This window comes from Oryctolagus cuniculus, chromosome 8, assembly GCF_051225735.1.
Source record: "Oryctolagus cuniculus isolate XC-2025 breed Fujian yellow rabbit chromosome 8, ASM5122573v1, whole genome shotgun sequence".
Taxonomy (NCBI): Eukaryota; Metazoa; Chordata; class Mammalia; order Lagomorpha; family Leporidae; genus Oryctolagus; species Oryctolagus cuniculus.
The window spans coordinates 137,672,902-137,691,732 of record NC_142874.1 but is presented as its reverse complement, the minus strand read 5'-3'; the positions used below and the strand labels follow the sequence as shown (position 1 = coordinate 137,691,732).

Here is an 18,831-nt window from a genome sequence, read left to right as displayed (position 1 = left end):
GTGTCCAGTTGTTCCAACACCATTTGTGGAAAAGGTGATCCTTTCTCAATTGGATGGACTTCATTGCTTTGACTGCATTTGCATGGATCTATTTCTAGGATCTGTATTCTGTCCCATGGATCTGTTTGTTCTTTCACCAATACCACACTGTCTTAATTTCTGTAGTTTCATAGTTAAGTCCTGAAGTTAATTAGTGTTGGTCCAGATTCGTTCTTTTTCAACATTTTATTGACTACTTGAGATCTTGTCTTTCTATATAAATTTTAGAATCAGTATATCGATATCCATGAACTAAATTTTTGTTGGTATTACATTGAGTATATAAACCAACCTGGTAGGAACTGATGTCTTAATATTTCTTTCATTAGGAGAGAATTTTATTTTTAGAAGTGTCATCTTAAACTGCAAGGATGTCCGTTAAACATCACAATTAAACATGCCAAAGGAGAAGCCATGTTGTCAAAATGCCCACTTAATCCATCCAAACATCTCAAACCCACCCTTTGCTGACCTTCTATAACCCCATTTTTTAAAATTGTTTTTCTTTTTTTAAACAAGAGGAAGTAGATACATGTTGGTATTCACACACATGTCCATATTCACATAGAGACACAGTGTAATCTCTGAGCCCAATGTACAGAGAAAGGAGGAGAAAAGCTAGAATTCTCTGCTGCTACACAGGGGCCTGGCACCCTCCAGCTTCCAGCAGAGCCAAGGGAGCAGGAGGGTTTCTTTTTCCTGCAGAGCACGGTGGTGTTGATTCCATACAGTTTTTGTCGAGACAAAAGGGATAAAAATGAATTTGGAACAGAAAGGGGTAGAAATTCCTTTCCCATTGTATTCTGCTTCAAGTATTTTTTCCACAATAAGGTGAGAACCATGGTGTAGAGAAAAGACCTCAAAAACAGGGAGACTGAGCACAAGAGGGAAAAAAATAAAAAGAAGACGGCAACTTGCTCCCAGGGACTGGAGAAAATTTTTTTAAAAAGTTGGAATCCATTAGTCATCTCCTTCATCCTCCTCTCCTTCTTCCCCTTCTTCATCATCTTCATCTTCTTCCCCTTCTTCATCAACGTCTTCCAGTCCTCCTCCTTCTCCTCTTCCTCCTCTTCCTCCTCCTCCTCCTCCTCCTTCTCCTTCTTCATCATCCACATCAGGAACCAAGTAGTGCTGTAATGGATTCTGCCAGATATCATCCTTGATGACCTCTCCTAACCCATCTGCACCTGCAGCAGAATGGTCAGTAAGCCAGAGAAAGCTCTCTGGCTCCTCCTGCTGCCCTGCTGGCTTTGTTCTGCATTTGACTTGAACGTTTCATCACATCCTTTCCAGATTTCCATCTGATTTCAGTGGACTTTGAAGATGGATCACCACTCTCATTCAGATGAAATTCTTTAGAGAGCACTTTATTTTTGAAGTAAGGATGTTCATCAAAGTAAAGATCTGTTCTGTAACATGATTTAATATCTTCAAATTCTGTCACTTCAACTCTCGTCAGATAATGCCTCTTCATCCTCCTCCCCAAGCAGTGGTTGACAAATGTTGTTACCCAAAATTTTGGGATTTTGGCAATCAGTTCTAACCTCTTCTGAAAAAATGGTTGGCGGAGTTTGTTATATTTCTGTTCTGCTTTCAAAATCTCCTCACTGGGCTGTTCATTAAGTCTGTCTATTTCATTTTGTACTTCATCAGTATGTTCAATTGCTTCTTGTTATTCTTTATCTCCCGTTGACAAATCCCAAGAGGCCAATGTCTCCACCAGTCTCGGGCCAGGAGCTGCTCTCAGCTTCTTTGTTTAAGGAGGGAATGAAAATGAGCATTTGGGGGCCATGCTTCCAGGAAACTGAGCCCCAACACCAGGCAGGAGGAAGCTCTGAGAACTCATCTTAATTTTGAGTATCCATGAACATGGAATACCTCTCCATTTATTTGGATCTTCTTTGATTCCTTTTATCTGAGTTTTATAGTTTTTCTTGTGTTATTCTTATACATATTTTATTAGATTTGTACACATATTTTTGGTGTTATTTTAAATATGTTTTTAATTTCAAATTCCAATTGTTTATCATTGGTGTATCAGAAATAAATAAACTTATATATTTAAAATTTTATTTATTTTCTCTTTTAGAGAGATTAGGGGGTGGAGAGAGAGAGAGAGAGAGAGAGTGAGCTCCCATCCACTGGTTCACTTTATGTACCCACATGGTTGGGGCTGGGCCAGGTCAAAGCCAGGAACTGAATGTGGGCCTCCCATATGGCTGGCAAGGACCCAAGCCATCTTCTGCTGCTTTCCCACCTGCACTAACAGAGAGCTGGATCAGAAGTGGAGCACCTGAGACTTGAACTGGTGCTCATATGGGATGCAGACATCACAGGTGATGGTTTAATCCACTGTGCCACAACACTAGCCCCAGGAATCATCAGTATTTAATAATAATTGAAAAAAACCAAGGAGGGTGGAACTCTGGTGCATAGCATTAAGTTGTGAAAATGATGCTATCTGAGGCCAGGGCAGTAGTGAAATGGGTAAAGCTGCTGCCTGAGATGCAGGCATCCCATATTGGTGCCAGTTTGAGTTCTAGCTACTCCACTTCATACCCAGCTGCCTGCTAGTGTGCCTGGGAGAGCAGCAAAGGATAGCCCAAGTCCTTGGGCCCCTGCATCCATGTGGAGACCAGGAGGAAACTCCTGGTTCCTGGCTCCTGGCTCCTGGCTCCTGGCTCCTGGCTTTGGCCTGGCCCAGCCCAACTGCTGCAACCATTTGGGGAGTCAACCAGTGGATGAAATATTCTCTCTCTCTCTTTCTGTCTTTTCCCCCTCCCCCTTCCTCTCTCTCTCTGTGACTGTGCTTTTCAAGTAAATAAAATCATTCTTAAAGAAAGTGATGCTTTTTTAAAAAATATTTATTTATTTGAAAGAAGCAGAGAGAGAGTGAGAGAGAGAGAGAAATAAAAGTCTTCCATCTAATGGTTCACTCCCCAAATGGCCGCAGTGCCCAGAGCTGGACTGATCCGAAGCTAGGACCTGAAGCTTCTTCTGGGTCTCTGTGCAGGGCCTAAGGACCTGGGCCATCTTCTGCTGCTTTCCCAGGCACATTAGCAGAGAGCTGGATCAGCAGTGGAGCAGCTGGGGCTTGAATCATGCCCATATGGGATGCCTGTACTGCAGGCGGCAGCTTTACCCACTATGCCACAGCGCCAGCCCAAGGTGCTATCTAAAGAAACAACAACAAAAAAGCAGATAGAGTGTCGCTCCCTGTCTTCGTGGAGGAACGACACAGGACCCTGCGCTGTTCTTTTGTCTACTTGGCCCTCCCCAGGTTTGCTGCTGGTTCTTTCCGGGTTGGCTACCGTCCCTCCACCTCCGTGGAGGGGCGGGCCCCCTGCCACTTTCCCCACTTCCGCAGGGGAGCGGGACACCGCCGGCCGGCTCTCTCGGAGGCTGCACAGGTGTTATTCGGATAGATGTTCCTGGTGCATGCCGTCTCTCTCCTCCTTTATAGTCCTCTTCCAGCAATCCCAACTCTGCTACCCACACGCCGAGTACGCTGCTCTCCTCCAATCAGGAGCAGGTCCTGCTGTTTATTGGTTGAACTGGAGGCAGCTGTGTAGAAGCTGTTTCCTCCCTTCTCAGCGCCATATTGTGGGAGAGCAGATGCATAGAATAAGTCTTAATTCCAGTAACTTAGTCTAGTCCAAGTTGCTCCCAGTTGCTCCCCACAATAGAGAATTAGGAGACAGGCTCTCAGAAGCCAGGGTGGGGGTGGCACGGGACACCTGCAGCCCACATCATAGCGCCTGATTTTGAGTCCTGGCTCCAATCCTGATTCCAACTTCTTGCTAATGTTTCCTGGGAGGCAGCAAAGTAATCACTCAAATAGTCAGGTCCCTGCCACCTACGTGGACAACCTTTTGGCTTTACCTGGCCTACCCCCAGCTGTTGCACAGGCATTTAGGGAATGGACCAGCAAATAACAGATCTCTGCATTTCTCTGTGTCTCTTTGCCTTTCAAATAAATAAAGATTCAGTTTAAAAACTGCAAAAAACAGAAAAATATTAAAAGAAAAGTGGATCCTTTGAGGAAACATTCAAAGATGCTGTGGTTGGCCAGATGGACAAAGAAAGATTGAAGACTGATTTCTGCTTCCAAACAAATAAAGCGTTTTAAAGAGATGACAGCTAAGTAAGCATTTTTAGATGAGAAGAGAGTATAAGAATTTTGGAGGAGGGAAGCCCTGGAAATGGGATGATGAAAGCTGTTGTGGGTTTTGACTCGTGGGATCCAGAAGATACTAGAGATTTAGCTGCTCAGAGTAGGGTGGGCTGAACACTGAACTCACAAGAGTCCTGGCTCCATTGTTCTAGAATTCTCTGGACCACTGTGACTTTGTCAGACTTTGTTATGTTTCATGGATTCTCCAAACAGGTATAGTATGGATAAGATTCCTACACTCTGAGGTCAAGCCCTATATATGGATTGTTAAAGATTAAATTTATATGTCCTTAGGGCTGGCGCTGTGGTGTAGTGAGCTAAGCCTCTGCCTGTGGCACCAGCATCTCATATGGGTGCCAGTTCATGTCCTGACTGCTCAACTTCTGATCCAGCTCTCTGCTTATGGCCTGGGAAAGCAGTGGAAGATGGCTGGTTCACTCTCCAAATGACCACAATGGCCAGGGCTGGGCCAGGCTGGAGGCAGGAGCCCAGAACTCCATCCAGTTCTCCCACTTGGGTGGCAGGGACCCAGGGGCTTGGGCCATCTTCTGCTGCCTTCTCAGGTGCATGAGCAGGGAGCTGGATTGGAAGTGGAGCAGTGGGGACTCAAACCAGTGCTCATATGGGATGACGGCACTGCAGGTAGTGGCTTAACTCTGCTCACGCAATGCTGGCATTAAGGTAACATTTTTATACATAAAAAATCTGAATTATTTCTAATAATGCTTCTGGCTGATGTTCACAGAGCACAGATAGAAAGATGACATCAAAACTACAGGTGAACGTGACAGAAAGAAGACCCAGGGCTTTTAATGGGTTGGGGCAATGCCTTGGCAGACGTGGTCCTGTGCGGCACGGGGTTGGCAGACGTGGTCCTGTGCGGTGTGGGGTTGGCAGACGTGGTTCTGTGTGGTGTGGGGTTGGCAGAGCTGGTTCTGTGTGGTGTGAGGTGACTGGGGCACCTCCCAGGGCTGCCTCCTGTCCTTCTCACCCATTCCCACGGTGTCGCTTAACCACTTCTGGGTGTGACTGCTTCCTCTCAAACTCTCCCAGCTCAAGACTTGGCCAATCCCACTTCCTACTGGGACCTGGATACAGGATGGGCCTTGTTTCTGGCCACCTGTGCCTTCTGCTTTCTCCCGGGAAGTCTTTCCAGGTTAGTCCAGTGCTGATTTCTTGTTCTTGTCCACACCTTGCCCGGTAGTCCTATGTGTTTCACAGACTTTGAGACATCTGCTTTGCTAGGCCATAGCAGAGAGCTGGAAGTGGAGCAGCTGGATCTCGAACCAGAGCCCATATGGGATGCCGGCACTGCAGGAGGTGGCTTCACCCCCACGCCACAGCACTGGCTCCCAGCATGCACTGGGAGAAACAGAACAATCCTGTCTCTAACAGGTTCAGCTTGGTCGCCATATTTTAATAAAGCGGATAAAAACTGTCTGCTTTTGTTCTTAGTTTAACTGACATTCTTCATCCATTTCTGATGCCTGTAAACTGTGAAATTCTGTGATACAGTTCTGGAAACAAAATCGACATAGAAGCTGTTAAGAGTCATTTCTAAGATGTGTATGAGCACCTCGGCTAATTACTTGCCATTTTCTTTGTATTTTTTTTAACAGAAAACTGTTTTGGGGAAACCAGGATCCTATTTGCCCTGTTCCCGTCAATGCTTTGAAATCTCAGCTCACCCAAAGGCTCGAGGACCTTGCTCAACCCAAGAGAGTGTCTGACCAGTATATGCCTAACAGGTTCGTGCTTGTGTTGTCGGGTTACTTCAGCAGGAGTGTTCAGGGAAGTGTGAACATAGAACCGAGTCCTTCTATCTAAAAGCTGCACCTGTTCAATCTGCAGTAAAAAAAAATCTATTGAGGACTAGGGATTCTATATCTGTTTTCAACCTGATGCTATGGTAAAACTCTTTCAGATTTATGTGTTTGAAAGGTCAAGTTATGGAGAGAGAACGAAAGAAAGATCTTCCCTCTCCTGGTTCCCTCTGCAAATGGCCACAACAGCCAGGACTGAGCCAAGCTGAAGCCAGGAACTCCATCTGTGCCTCCCACATGGGTGGTAGGCACTCAAGTTCTTGAGTCATTGTCTACTGCTTCCTAGGCACATTACCAGGGAGCTGGGTCAGAGGCAGATTAGCCAGGACTCAAACCAGCACTCTGATATGGGATGTGGGCATCCCAAGTGGCAGCTACACCTGCTACATCTGCCACCCACCTGGTAAATCTTTTCCAGTGCAAGATCTACTATGCAGCTTTTATAAACTTGTGTCGTACTTTGGATGGTGAAGAATTTGGCTTTTTATTTTATTTTTAAAAGTATTTATTTACTTATGAGAGAGAAAGAGAGAGAGAGGAGAGAGAGGAGAGGAGATAGAGAGAGAGAGAGAGCGAGAGAGCAAGAGAACCCATCTGCCCAGGCTAAAGGCAGGAGCTCCACGTGGGTCTGCCAAGTGGGTGGCAGGGACTCAAGTACTTGGATCTGCCATCTGCTGTGTCCCAGGCGCATTAGCACAGAGCTAGATCAGAAGTGGAGTAGCTGGTACTCAAACCAGAGCTCCAGTGTGACATGTGGTGTCCCAAGCTGCAGCTCTACATGCTGTGCCACAAGGCCTGCCCCGACATCTTCACCAGCATCTTCACCACCCCCCAGGCCAGGCGTCTGCCTTCCTGTTTACGACAAGGCACGGAGTATTTGCAATCTGATAGCAGCATAGGTTTGTCTGTTTCTCCTTTCAGCTGTATCAGCTTTAATTTTCTGTACTTTGAAGTTCTGTCTTCAGATGTGTGCATGTTTAGAATCATGTCCTCTTGATGCACTGATTCTTCCATGGTTATAAAATGTATTTTCTTTACTCTCACTAAAAATATGCTTTGTTCAGAAATCTACCTTGTCAGGGGTTAATATAATTATGCCAGCTTTTTTTCATTAGTTAACATATTTTTTCATCCTTTTACATTGAACCTATTTGTGTATTTATATTACAGTGAATTTTTATAGGCAGTGTATGGTCAGACCTTGGCTTTACCCAATCTGATAATCTTTGTCTTTTAAGTGAGGTGTTTAGATCATTTATATCTAATGTGATTATTGATACATTGAGGTTTAAAGCTACCATTTTGCAATTTGCTTTCTATTTATCCCATCAAGGTTTTGTTCCCTTTTCTCTATTTTGTTGCTTTCTTTTGGATTAACTGGTGCTCTTTATAAACCCATTTTAATCTGCTTTGTTGGCTAATGGTTACTTTAGGATTTACAGTGTACATCTTTAACTTTTCACAATCTGTCTTCAAGTAATTTGATACCAGTTCCTGTATAGTGTAAAAGCCTAGTAATTCCGTATTTCCATTTTTCCACTTGGCTTTTGTCCTGTTGTGATAGTACACTTTACTTCTAAATATGTCATAAACCCCACAATATACTACTATTTTTAAAGTCAATATTCTTTTATAAAGATTTACTTACTTGTTTGAAAGGCAGAGTAACCGAGAGAAGGGGAGATATAGAAAAAGGGATCTGCTAGGGGTCAGTGCTGTGGCATAGTGGGTTAAGCCATCTCCTGCATTGCCAATATCCCATATGGGTGTGGGTTCAAGACCTGGCTGCTCCACCTCCAATCCAGCTCCCTGCCAATGCACCTGGGAAAGCAGCAGAAGATGGCCCAAGCTGACTTGGATCTGAAGCAGAGAGGTGGGACTCGAACAGGTGCTTAGACATGGGATGCGGGTGTAGCAGGTGCAGCTTAACCTGATGCACCAAAACACTGACCCCTCCATTGTTTCTGCTGAGACACTAACTATTAACCTTTTCTTTGTTTCTTTGTATGTAGCATGTTTTTTGTCTATGGTGCTGTGTTGTTTTTCTTTTTCTCTTTGGTTTTAAAAAATTGAGTATGACCTCCTTGATTTTTTACTCATGTTTCTTCTGTGTGGGGCTCATTTAACTTTGTAGTTCTCCAAATTTATGATTTTCATCCATTTTTGGAAAAATTCAGCCATTATTTCTTCAGATATTTTTGCTACTTGTCCATCTTTTGTGTTAGACACTTGAAGTTGTCCCAGATCACTGAATCTGCCCCCCCCCCATTTTATTTCTCTCTCTTGTCTTTGCTAATCTTTTGCCCCAAATCCTACTCATCCCACCCAGGGTATTTTTCTTCTCATGTATTATTTTTTTCTTCTCAAGGTCAGTTTGGTATTTTTATATCATTTACATGTTTCTACTTAACATGCTCTGTTTTTTGTCTACGTTCTTGAACATATGGAATATAGTTACAATAGTTGTTTTAACATTCTTGCCTACTAATCTGATAATATGTCATCCCTGTGTCTGTTTCTAATGATTGGTTTTTCTCATCATAGACCATACTTTACTGGTTCTTTGCATAGCTGGTAATTTTTGATTGGGTACCTGTGGGGAGCAGCCCGGACTGGACTGAGTTACTGGAATTAGGACTTATTCTATGCATCTGCTCTCCCACAATATGGCGCTGGGAGAGAAGTAAACAGCTTCCGCACAGCTGCCTCCAGTTCAACCAATAAACTGTAGGACTTGCTCCTGATTGGAGAGCAGCGTACTCGGCGTGTGGGCAGCCGAGTTGGGATTGGCGGAGGAGGACTATAAAGGAGGAACATCTAGGGGGAACATCTATCTGAAGGAACACCTGTACAGCCCCCGAGAGAGCCGGCCGGCGGTGTGCCGCTCCCCTGTGGAAGTGGGGAATGTGGCCAGGGGGAACTGCCCTTCCACGGAGGTGGAAGGGATAGTAGCCAACCCGGGAAGAACCAGCAGCAAACCCGGGGAGGGCCGAGCAGACGAAAGAACAGCGCAGGGTCCTGTGTCGTTCCTCCACGAAGAGGGGGAGCGACAGGTACCAATCATTGTAAATCTTACCTGACTGGATTAGAGGGGTTTTTGTGTTCTTGCAAACATTCCCAAGCTTTGTTCTGGGACATAGTTGTATTATTTCACAGCAGTTAGGTCCTTTGAAGCTTTCTTTAAATAATAAAGAAGCTCTGTTGACATTAATTCACTTACCATGCAATTCACTTAAATTTGTATAACTCAGTGTTTTCTAATATATTCATAGGCTATGTAACCACCACCAAGATCTAATTTTAGACCACATTGTCTGCCCTAAAAGAAACACTGAATTCATCAATATGCAGTCCCAATCCTCCTCCTCCCACTCCTCCCCCAAACCCCAAGCAACCACTGATCTACTTTCTATCTCTACCAATTAGCTTGTTCTGGGCTTTTTGTATGAAAGGACCCACATACTATATTGGCCTGTGATGGGCTGCTTTTATGTAGCACAATGTCACAAGGTTTGTCTGAGTCGGAGCATGCATCAGCACTTTGTCCTTTTTAATGACTCAGTAATATTTCATTGTATGGCTTTGCCACATTTTATTCAACCATTCAAATAACAGGTGCCTGGTAGCAGGGACTGAGTGGTCACTAGCAAAGGACACAGAGGAGGACTTACAGCACAACCAGCAGCTAGAGGTGCAGGCCAAGAGACAGGAATCCCCATCTGTGGGTTCCTAAGGGATCCTCCCAAAGGGAAATCCTGTGGAAAAGAATCAGAGTGGGACTGTGATCTGAATGAAGACTAGATCTGAAACAGAGCCAGTTCCCCTTTCACTGATGATGTAATAGAGTTTGATTAAGGGAATATTGAGGCTCAGGATAACATGAAGAACCTTATTATTTATCCTAAATAAAATTCTAGTTAACAAACCCAAATAATGATGAAATAATCTCTGCACCACAATTAAGGAGAATTTATTCCTAAACTCAGAATTCATTAACATAAAGCAAAGTATGAATGTCATTGATCCTATTAACTATAAATATATTAAAAATTTTAAATTATTTATGTAGATGCCAAAGAAAGTACTTAGTTATAAAAGCAGCAAGTTTTCTCTCTTTTCTAAAGATTTTATTTTATTTATTTGAAACACAATTACAGTGAGGGAGGAGACACAGATAGAGAGATCTTCCATCTGCTGGTTCACTCCGCAGATGACCATAACAGCCCGGGGTGGGCCAGGCCAAAGCCAAGAGCCAAAAGCCTGGTCTCCCACGTGGGTGCAAGGGTCCAAGCACTTGGGTCATCTCCCACTGTTTCCCAGGCACGTTAGCAGGGAGCTGGATTGGAAGTGGAGCAGCTGGCACTCGAACCCGTGCTCATCTAGGCTGCTGGTGTCACAGGTGGTAGCTTAACCCACTGTGGCACAGTGCCAGCCCCACAGATTTTTTTCCTTTCCATCAGGCTATCCTTTGGTCTATTTAGAAGATATAATTTATTTATTGCAGGCAGTGATCTATTTTGAGTAGGATTATAAGAAGTTGATTAACTGTGATGTCTGTTATCGTTTCTAAATCAGTTCATTTCTCTCCGTGTGAAAATAGTTCAGCAAAAAAGAGATCAGCTCTCATACCTGCTCCCCTCGGCCTGCAGATCAGTATTGGAAATGCTGTGATAATTTGAACTTACGCTCATTTCACTCTCCCTTTCTTCTTTTGTTACTGGCAGGGATCAATATTACTACAGCTGTGGCAGAGCGTCTGTGATTTGGAAGATCCCTCCTCCTGCCTTGTTTACCCAACCTTCCAAAAGGATCCTGAGGCTGGCCCAGCCCAACAGGTTCAAAATACAGTATCTGCTAGACAGGTAGGGCATCCTGGACTCTGCAGAAGCCCGAGTCGCTTGGTTAAGAGCTGAGGTGTCAGCATCCTAACCTTAGTAACTGCAGTTTCGTGAGCTGAAAGTCTGCTTGCTTTCCACAGCGTCAGCGTAAAAAACACACAAAATATTTGCAGCACTCTTGGGTGATCAGAAATGCATCATCAATAATCACATTTGACTCAAGCTGTGGTGAAGCGAAAATTCACACCAACCTTTGCCATTATCAGCTGATTGAAAGGAAATAGGCGCATGGCCTGGCAGGTGTTTGCAATCTGTAGAACCTGATGTTCTTTAATGTCTGGGGCTTTGCGAGCGCTCTTCCTTTTGCACCGAATGCTGCGTTTCTCCTTGTCTTCAAGGCACTGCTTCGGTGACAACTTCCCCTTTGAGGCAAGAGCTTCATGTGTGTGGGGAGCAACTGGGAACAACTCGGACTAGACTAAGTTACTGGAATTAAGACTTATTCTATGCATCTGCTCTCCCACAATGTGGCGCTGGGAGAGGAGGAGACAACTTCTACACAGCTGCCTCCAGTTCAACCAATAGACTGTGGGACCTGCTCCTGATTGGAGGAGAGCAGCATACTCGGCGTGTGGGTAGCAGAGTTGGGATTGGTGGAAGAGGACTATAAAGGAGGAGAGAGACAACATGCACCAGGAACATCTGAGGGAACACCTGTGCAGCCCCCGAGAGAGCCGGCCGGCGGTGTGCCGCTCCCCCGCGGAAGTGGGGAAAGTGGCAGGGGGAACCGCCCTTCCACGGAGGTGGAAGGGACGGTAGCCAACCCGGGAAGAACCAGCAGCAAACCCGGGGAGGGCCGAGCAGACGAAAGAACAACGCAGGATCCTGTGTCATTCCTCCACGAAGAGGGGGAGCGACATAATGGTGCCGTGACTCAGATAGGAAACCTAGGAGGGAAGAAGCGGGAAGAAGTGGAAAAATACCGGAGAGAGAGACTAGCAAAGAGCCTAGGGAAAAGCCGGACGGAAAAGGTGCCGGAAGAAGCTATCGAAAGCCTAGGCATAGACTCAGATACGGACTGTGGGAAAGAAGTTAGGATTGAAAGCTAAAGTGAAAGCTTTCATAGACTCGGATGCGGACTATGGCGGGGAAGCTAGGAGATTGAAAGTGAAAGTGAAACCTGGAGGAGGCTTGGACTTGGATGCGGACTGTGGGGAGAAACCGGGAGAAATGAGAGGGGAATATTGTTGTTGGAAGAAAAGTTAGGGAAACATACCGGGTAGAGAAAAATGTTAGGGAAATTGAAGCCACGGGGGCAGGCCGAGGTGGAAACGTGAGCTATATTGGGATTCGTTGAGTCAGCCTGGGGAACAAGAGGTGAAAATCTGGAACCAGAGGCAGAGACGTGGGCCGCCAGGTTGGAATCCGTCAGATTAGCCCGGGGAGCAAAGGATGGGAAGCCAAACTGTAAGGCGGAAACGTGAGCTAGGTTGAATTCGCCAGGTTAGCCCGGGGAACTTGGACTGAATGCTGATGGCGGAAACGTGAGCTGGGCTGTGTGATTCGCGGAAGCTGCCGCGCTCAGAGAGAGCGCGCGGGGCACGAATAGAAGCCGGTAAGCTGCGCAGAGCTGGGAAGCCGCCGCAGGGCGGGCGCCGGGAAGCCACGCAGAGCCAGGAAGCCGCCGCGGGGGAGGCGCTGAGAAGCAGCCTCGGGGCGGGCGCCGGGAAGCCGCGGGGATAAGAGAAACAGAAGTTTAGAAGTAAAATGAGAGAAATAGGAATGCTGGCAGATAGAAATAGGAGAAATAGGAATGCCCGGAGATAGAGAAATAGAGAAAAATAAGGCCTCCCCACAACACGGCAATGAGAGAGCTTGGATTCGGTCTGCCTGATTAGTAAGACAATAAGCACCTGTGGGAGGCTGCAGGTCACTGAAGACAGGCACGTGATCAACACCAATAAGTCTCCCCACGAGATGGCAATGAGAGGGCTTGGATTCGGTTTGCCTGATTGGTAGGGCTTGTAAGCACCTGCAGGCAGTTCTAGCAGAGCAGAGCATGAGCTGCAGGGCACCGAACTCAGGCACGCATCAGCGCCTAAAAACCTCCTCACAACATGGCGAAGAGAGGACCCGGATTCGGTTTGCCTGATTGATAGGGCTTGTAAGCACCTGTGGGCAACTCTAGCAAGCAGAGCAGAGTGTGTGCCGTGGGGCACCGAAGACAGGCGCATATCAACGCCAAAAATAAAAAGAAAGGGGGATCTGTGGGGAGCAACTGGGAGCAACTCGGACTAGATTAAGTTACTGGAATTAAGACTTATTCTATGCATCTGCTCTCCCACAATATGGCGCTGGGAGAGGAGGAGACAGCTTCTACACAGCTGCCTCTCACCAACTTGACAAGCTGCAGGAGCTGCTCCTGATTGGAGGAGAGCAGCGTACTCGGCGTGTGGGTAGCAGAGTTGGGATTGGTGGAAGAGGACTATAAAGGAGGAGAGAGACGGCATGCACCAGGAACATCTGAGGGAACACCTGTGCAGCCCCCGAGAGAGCCGGCCGGCGGTGTGCCGCTCCCCCGCGGAAGTGGGGAAAGTGGCAGGGGGAACCGCCCTTCCACGGAGGTGGAAGGGACGGTAGCCAACCCGGGAAGAACCAGCAGCAAACCCGGGGAGGGCCGAGCAGACGAAAGAACAACGCAGGGTCCTGTGTCGTTCCTCCACGAAGAGGGGGAGCGACACATGTGGTTACTGGGAAAGCTAATTCGCTGTTTGCACTAGTGGAATATGTACAATGACCAAATGGGGAAGCGATAATACTGCATTCTGAATTCGTTTTTTTTTTTTAAGATTTATTCACTTATTTGAAAAACAGATTCTCTCTCTCTCTCTCTCTCTCTCTCTCTCACACACACACACACACACACACACACATACACACACACACAATTAAGGATATCTTCCATCTGCTAGTTCATTCTCCAAATGGTTGCAATGCCTGTTCCGGTCCAAGCTGTAGCCAGGAGCTCCATCTGGGTCTCCCACGTGGGGCCCAAGCACTCAGATCGTCACCTGCTGCTTTCCCAGGCATGTTTGCAGGCAGCTGGGCCAGAAGCAGAGCAGCCAGGATGCAAAGCAGCACTCTGATACGAGATACTGGCTTTGCAGGCTGTGGCTTAACCTGATGTGCCCTACCACTGGCTCCTGCATTCCACTTTAATCAGCTCATACCAGGGGTATAGGTCCAGTATGGAGGGTGTAGCTTAAGAAATGGACAGTAAGTTTGAGGCTTTTCAGAAGGAGACAAATAAAATGCTGTGACTTCTGGAATCTGTGTCGTACAGGAAATTGTTAAGAGAAGGCATATGTTTAGCATAGAAATGAGACCAAGGAAGCAGCGCCAGCTGTGTGTGCAAATGTTTAGAGTGTTGGCATCTGAAGGAAGAAAAAGAAGTGGAAGTCCAGAAACGTTATCTTGATCCTGGAGCTAGAAGGGGAACAAGGCATTTAGGGGGCAGCAGATGTCCCCTTGAAATCGGACAATTTCCTGCCCTCCAGGAATGGGTGGACTCTGTGGGAAAGAGGAGCCCCCTCTCCACCCCAAACTCTGGAAGTTTGCAAGCACAGCTGGACGGGTGACTTTACATGGATTTTGGGAAAAGGTTCGTGCACGTAGAGAGAGGTTGCCTGGGCAACCAGAGTCTTTTTCACCATAGATCATGGCCAGTTCCTCCCCCAAAACTTCTTCCTTTGCTTATTTGTCACCTGCTAACTTGGCTAAAATGTGTATGTACCTTTCATGATTATAAAAGAGGAATACTTTCTCTGTCACTAGTTTTGGAGAGACCTGAGTTTGACATTTCATATAAGTGAAACTCCCTTTTGTATTTTTTTAAATTTCTATGTATTTGAGAGGTAGAGTTACACAGACAGAGAGAGGGAGAGAGAGAGAGAGAAAGGTCTTCCATCTGCTGGTTCACTCCCCAAATGTCCACAATGGCTGAAGCTGAGCCAATCGAAATCTAGGAGCCAGGAACTTCTTTAGGGGCTCCTACATGGGTGCAGCAGCCCAAGACCTTGGGCCACCTTCCACTGCCTTCCCATAAGCACAGAGCTGGTATCAGACGAAGAGCGGCTGGGACATGAGCCGGCGTCCATATGGGATGCTAGTGCCACACGTTGGGGCTTAGCCTACTGCGCCACAGCACTGGCCCCATCCTCCTTATATCCTTAACTTTACATCCCTGTTTTTCCACCAGACTCCTGCTAAGGAACATGCATATAATCTTTGTTCACTGGCATAAAATCTTGATTATGAATATCTACTATTATATAATATTTTAATGCAGAAAACCTCCCAGGAGCTGTTTAAGTACAAAGAACAGTTCCTCCTTGGACTAACTGGTCTGACTTTCTGACTTTTATTATGAGATACTCACTTCTCAGAATTTTCCCTTGTGTTCATCCCGTTGGGAACGAGTATCGTCTCTAATCTGCTTCCTTTGTGATCTCCATGAACTGGAAATAGAGAGCCGAGCTTGTTGGGACGGTGGGAGGGGGAGCAAGCAGGTGTTTCATGAACAACACACCCCTAATAACGCCCCACGGGAGCTTGGCCTTGGCGACATGTGCTGTAGCTGATTCCTAGAGGTGATCAACAGCGGATTCTGAGCAGATGGAAGGAAGAAATGGCAAACTTGAAGACAGGTCAACTGAGATGACCAAGTCTGAGGAGCAGAAGGGAGAAAAGGTGGGATGACCCGAACAGAGTCCGAGAGAGCTGTGGGACACCACCAAGGGGACCAGCACACTCGTGATGGGAATCCCACAGGACAGGAACAATCAAGGGGGAAAATAAGTATTAGAAGAAGAGGTGGGGGCCGGCGCTGTGGTGCAGTAGTTAACACCCTGGCCTGAAGTGCCGGCATCCCAAATGGGCGCCGGTTCTAGTCTCGGCTGCTCCTCTTCCGATCCAGCTTTCTGCTATGGCCTGGGAAAGCAGTAGAGGATGGCCCAAGTGCATGGGCCCCTGCACCCACGTGGGAGACCCAGAAGAAGCTTCTGTCTCCTGACTTTGGATCAGCGCAGCTCCAGCTGTTGCGACCAATTGGGGAATGGACCATTGGATGGAAGACCTCTCTCTCTCTCTGTGTGTGTGTGTGTGTGTGTTTCTCCTCTCTCCATGTAACTGTGACTTTCAAATAAATAAATAAATATTTAAAAAATAAAAAGAAGAGGTGGCCCCAACCATGTTACATATGATGGAAAATGTTACATGTCCAAAAAACTCAACTCCAAGCTTAAAAAGCTCAGAGATCCAAAAGTTGGCACATCCTGTGCCAATAAGCAAAGTCTTGAAAGCAGCAACCAGCAGTGACTCATCACATACATAGGATCTGCAGTAAGATTAAACAGTGAGGGGCCAGCGCTGTGGCGCAGTGGGTTAACACCCTGGCCTGAAGCGCCGGCATCCCGTATGGGCGCTGGTGGGAGACCCGGCTGCCCCACTTCTGAGCCAGCTCTCTGCTGTGGCCTGGGAAAGCAGTAAAAGATGACTCACGTGCTTGGGCCCCTGCACCCGCGTGGGAGATCTAGAGGAAGCTGCTGGCTCCTGGCTTTGGATTGGCGCAGCTCCGGCTGTTGCGGCCATCTTAGGAGTGAACCATCAGACGGAAGACCTCTCTCTCTCTCTGCCTCTCCTCTCTCTGTGTAACTCTGACTTTCAAATAAATAAATAAATAAATCTTTAAAAAAAAAGATTAAGCAGTGAGTCCTCAGGGCAGGTGTTGGCCTAGCTGAGGCTCTGCTCACTGGGATGCCTGCATCCCATACTGGAGTGTGTGTATTTGAGTGCTTGCTCTGCTCCCAATTCCAGCTTCCTGCTGATGGGCACCCTGGGTGGGCATCAGGTGATGTCCCGAGTAGCCGGGTCCCTGCCGCCTGTGTCACAGGTCTGGAGTGAGTTCCAGGCTCTTGGCTTCAGCCTGGCTCAGCCCTGGCTGTTGCAGGCGTTTAGGGAGAGAACCAGCAGGTAGATCTGCCTCTGTCTGTCTCTCTCTCCCTTTCTCTGTCTCTGTCCCTCTGCCTTCAAAGAAGTAAAAATAAATAAATGAATACATCATTTAAAACTTTTATTTAGAAAGAGTGAGTGCCCATCCGTCTCAAGGTGTGCTACAGAGGAGACTGGCCCTGGTCCTCTGTAGCAACTAGACTGTTTTTTCTTTAATTTTTTTTTTTTTCATTTTCTGTGAATGGCAGAGATACACAGAGAGAGACTGACACAAACAGAGATCTTCCATCCAGTGGTTTACTTCCCAAATGTCCACAACAGCAGGGTTGGGCCAGGCGGAAGCCAGGAGCCTGGACTCAGTCAGTTGTTCCGGGCGGTGGCAGGGACCCAGCTGCTTGAGCCGTTGCTCCTGCCTCCTATGGTGAGCAGTAGCAGGGAGCTGGAACCGGAAGCAGAGCCGGGACTTGAGTTCAGGCACGCTGAGGTGGGCTGCACGTGTCAGGACAGCCCAAGCTGCGTCTTAACCGCTCTGCCAAATGCCAGCCCACCCAGCAACCCCCTTCCACCCCAGGGCCTGGAGTTTTTGAGGTTTAGGTAGGAATTGAGATATTTTTCAACTTCAGGTCACAACCCATCCATAAGGGATCATGAAATCAACGTCAGTTTTTTCTTAATGAAATCAAACGAAAAAAATTTCTAAAGGATGTATTTATTTATTTGAGAGGCAGAGTTACAGACAGAGAGATGCAGATACAGAGAAATCTTCCATCTGCTAGTTCACCCCCAAATGGCTGCAATGGCTGGAGCTGAGCCGACCCAAAGCCAGGAGCCAGGAGCTTCTTCCAGGTCTCCCACGTGGGTGTAGGGGCCCAAGCACCTGGGCCATCTTCTACTGCTTTCCCAGGCCGTAACAGAGACCTGGATTGGAAGTGGAGCAGCTGGGACTTGAACCGGTGCCCATATGGGATGCTGGTGCCGCAAGTGGAGGCTTAACCTACTACACCACAGACTGGCCCCAAAATGAAGAATTTTAAAGTGGAATATGTGGTACAGGAAAATTTGATTTCATGATCAGTTTGTTTTAAGAACACAAACACATATTCTGTATCACAATATAAAACGTACTTCTTACTGTGGATCATAGTACAGTTTTCAAGAAACACTGATATGGTAGAAAAATTGATAATAATTGTGGGAAAAGATGTTCCTAAGGTAGGAAACGTATGCATAATTGGTTGGAGGTTGACTGTAGCAAAGAAAACTCCCATGATTGTTCCTGTGTCCAGCAGTTCTAATATCTCATATTTCCATTTGCACACAGGCCCTTCAGCGATTATTCGACAATAAGAGAGTCTCTCCGGTTCTCTGATCCTTCACCCCGGATTTTACGGCTCTCAATAGCCAAAGGCACAAACCCAGACTATGTCCCTCCCAAAGACGTAAGTGTGCCCAGGCTACCCCCTTATTTCTAGGCATATGTTTTCCTTTCTCATGCATAATCTCTCCTTCCCCTGAAATGAACTTGCCTGATGACTGCCCCTAGTCTAACTTATCAATCAGGATTGGGTCAGAGAAGCTGAATCATTATAAGTGATATAGAATAAGCCATGTGTTACAGGGGTTGGCCCTTAGGCAACCGTAGGAACTGTGGAGACATCTGTGAAGGTGTATGGCTACTGGGACTTGGATCTGGTTATAAATCTAGAAGCAACGAGAGGTAGTAGGGAGAGGTCCACAGTTCCTGAAGCTATCCGGGCAAGGGGAGTCCAACCTCCCCAGGGGAGGGAAGGCTCGTTCTAAGGCAAGCAAGGCTCAGCAGGATTTAGGGGTTTGGAGTCCCACGCTTCATGAAAATTTGCCCGCAACCCCTATGTCAATTTCAAGGTTCCATTCCTCCCAATCTTTGTCCTAACTCTACCCGTACAAGGTTGAGATTCCCCTTTCACTG

General features: G+C 46.8%; 1 protein-coding gene and 1 pseudogene across 1 annotated transcript in view; one reads left to right on the top strand and one right to left on the bottom strand.

Annotated features, from left to right (window-relative positions):
- Positions 1-18,831, top strand: part of SPMAP2L (sperm microtubule associated protein 2 like) — a 46,836-nt gene that overhangs the window by 19,050 nt on the left and 8,955 nt on the right. The window contains exons 4-6 of the mRNA XM_089302723.1: positions 5,833-5,961; positions 10,761-10,898; positions 18,205-18,322. Coding sequence (XP_089158849.1) covers positions 5,833-5,961; positions 10,761-10,898; positions 18,205-18,322 — 385 coding nt within the window. The remainder of the gene's footprint in view (positions 1-5,832; positions 5,962-10,760; positions 10,899-18,204; positions 18,323-18,831) is intronic.
- LOC138843449 (protein SET-like) lies at positions 1,000-5,691 on the bottom strand (annotated as a pseudogene).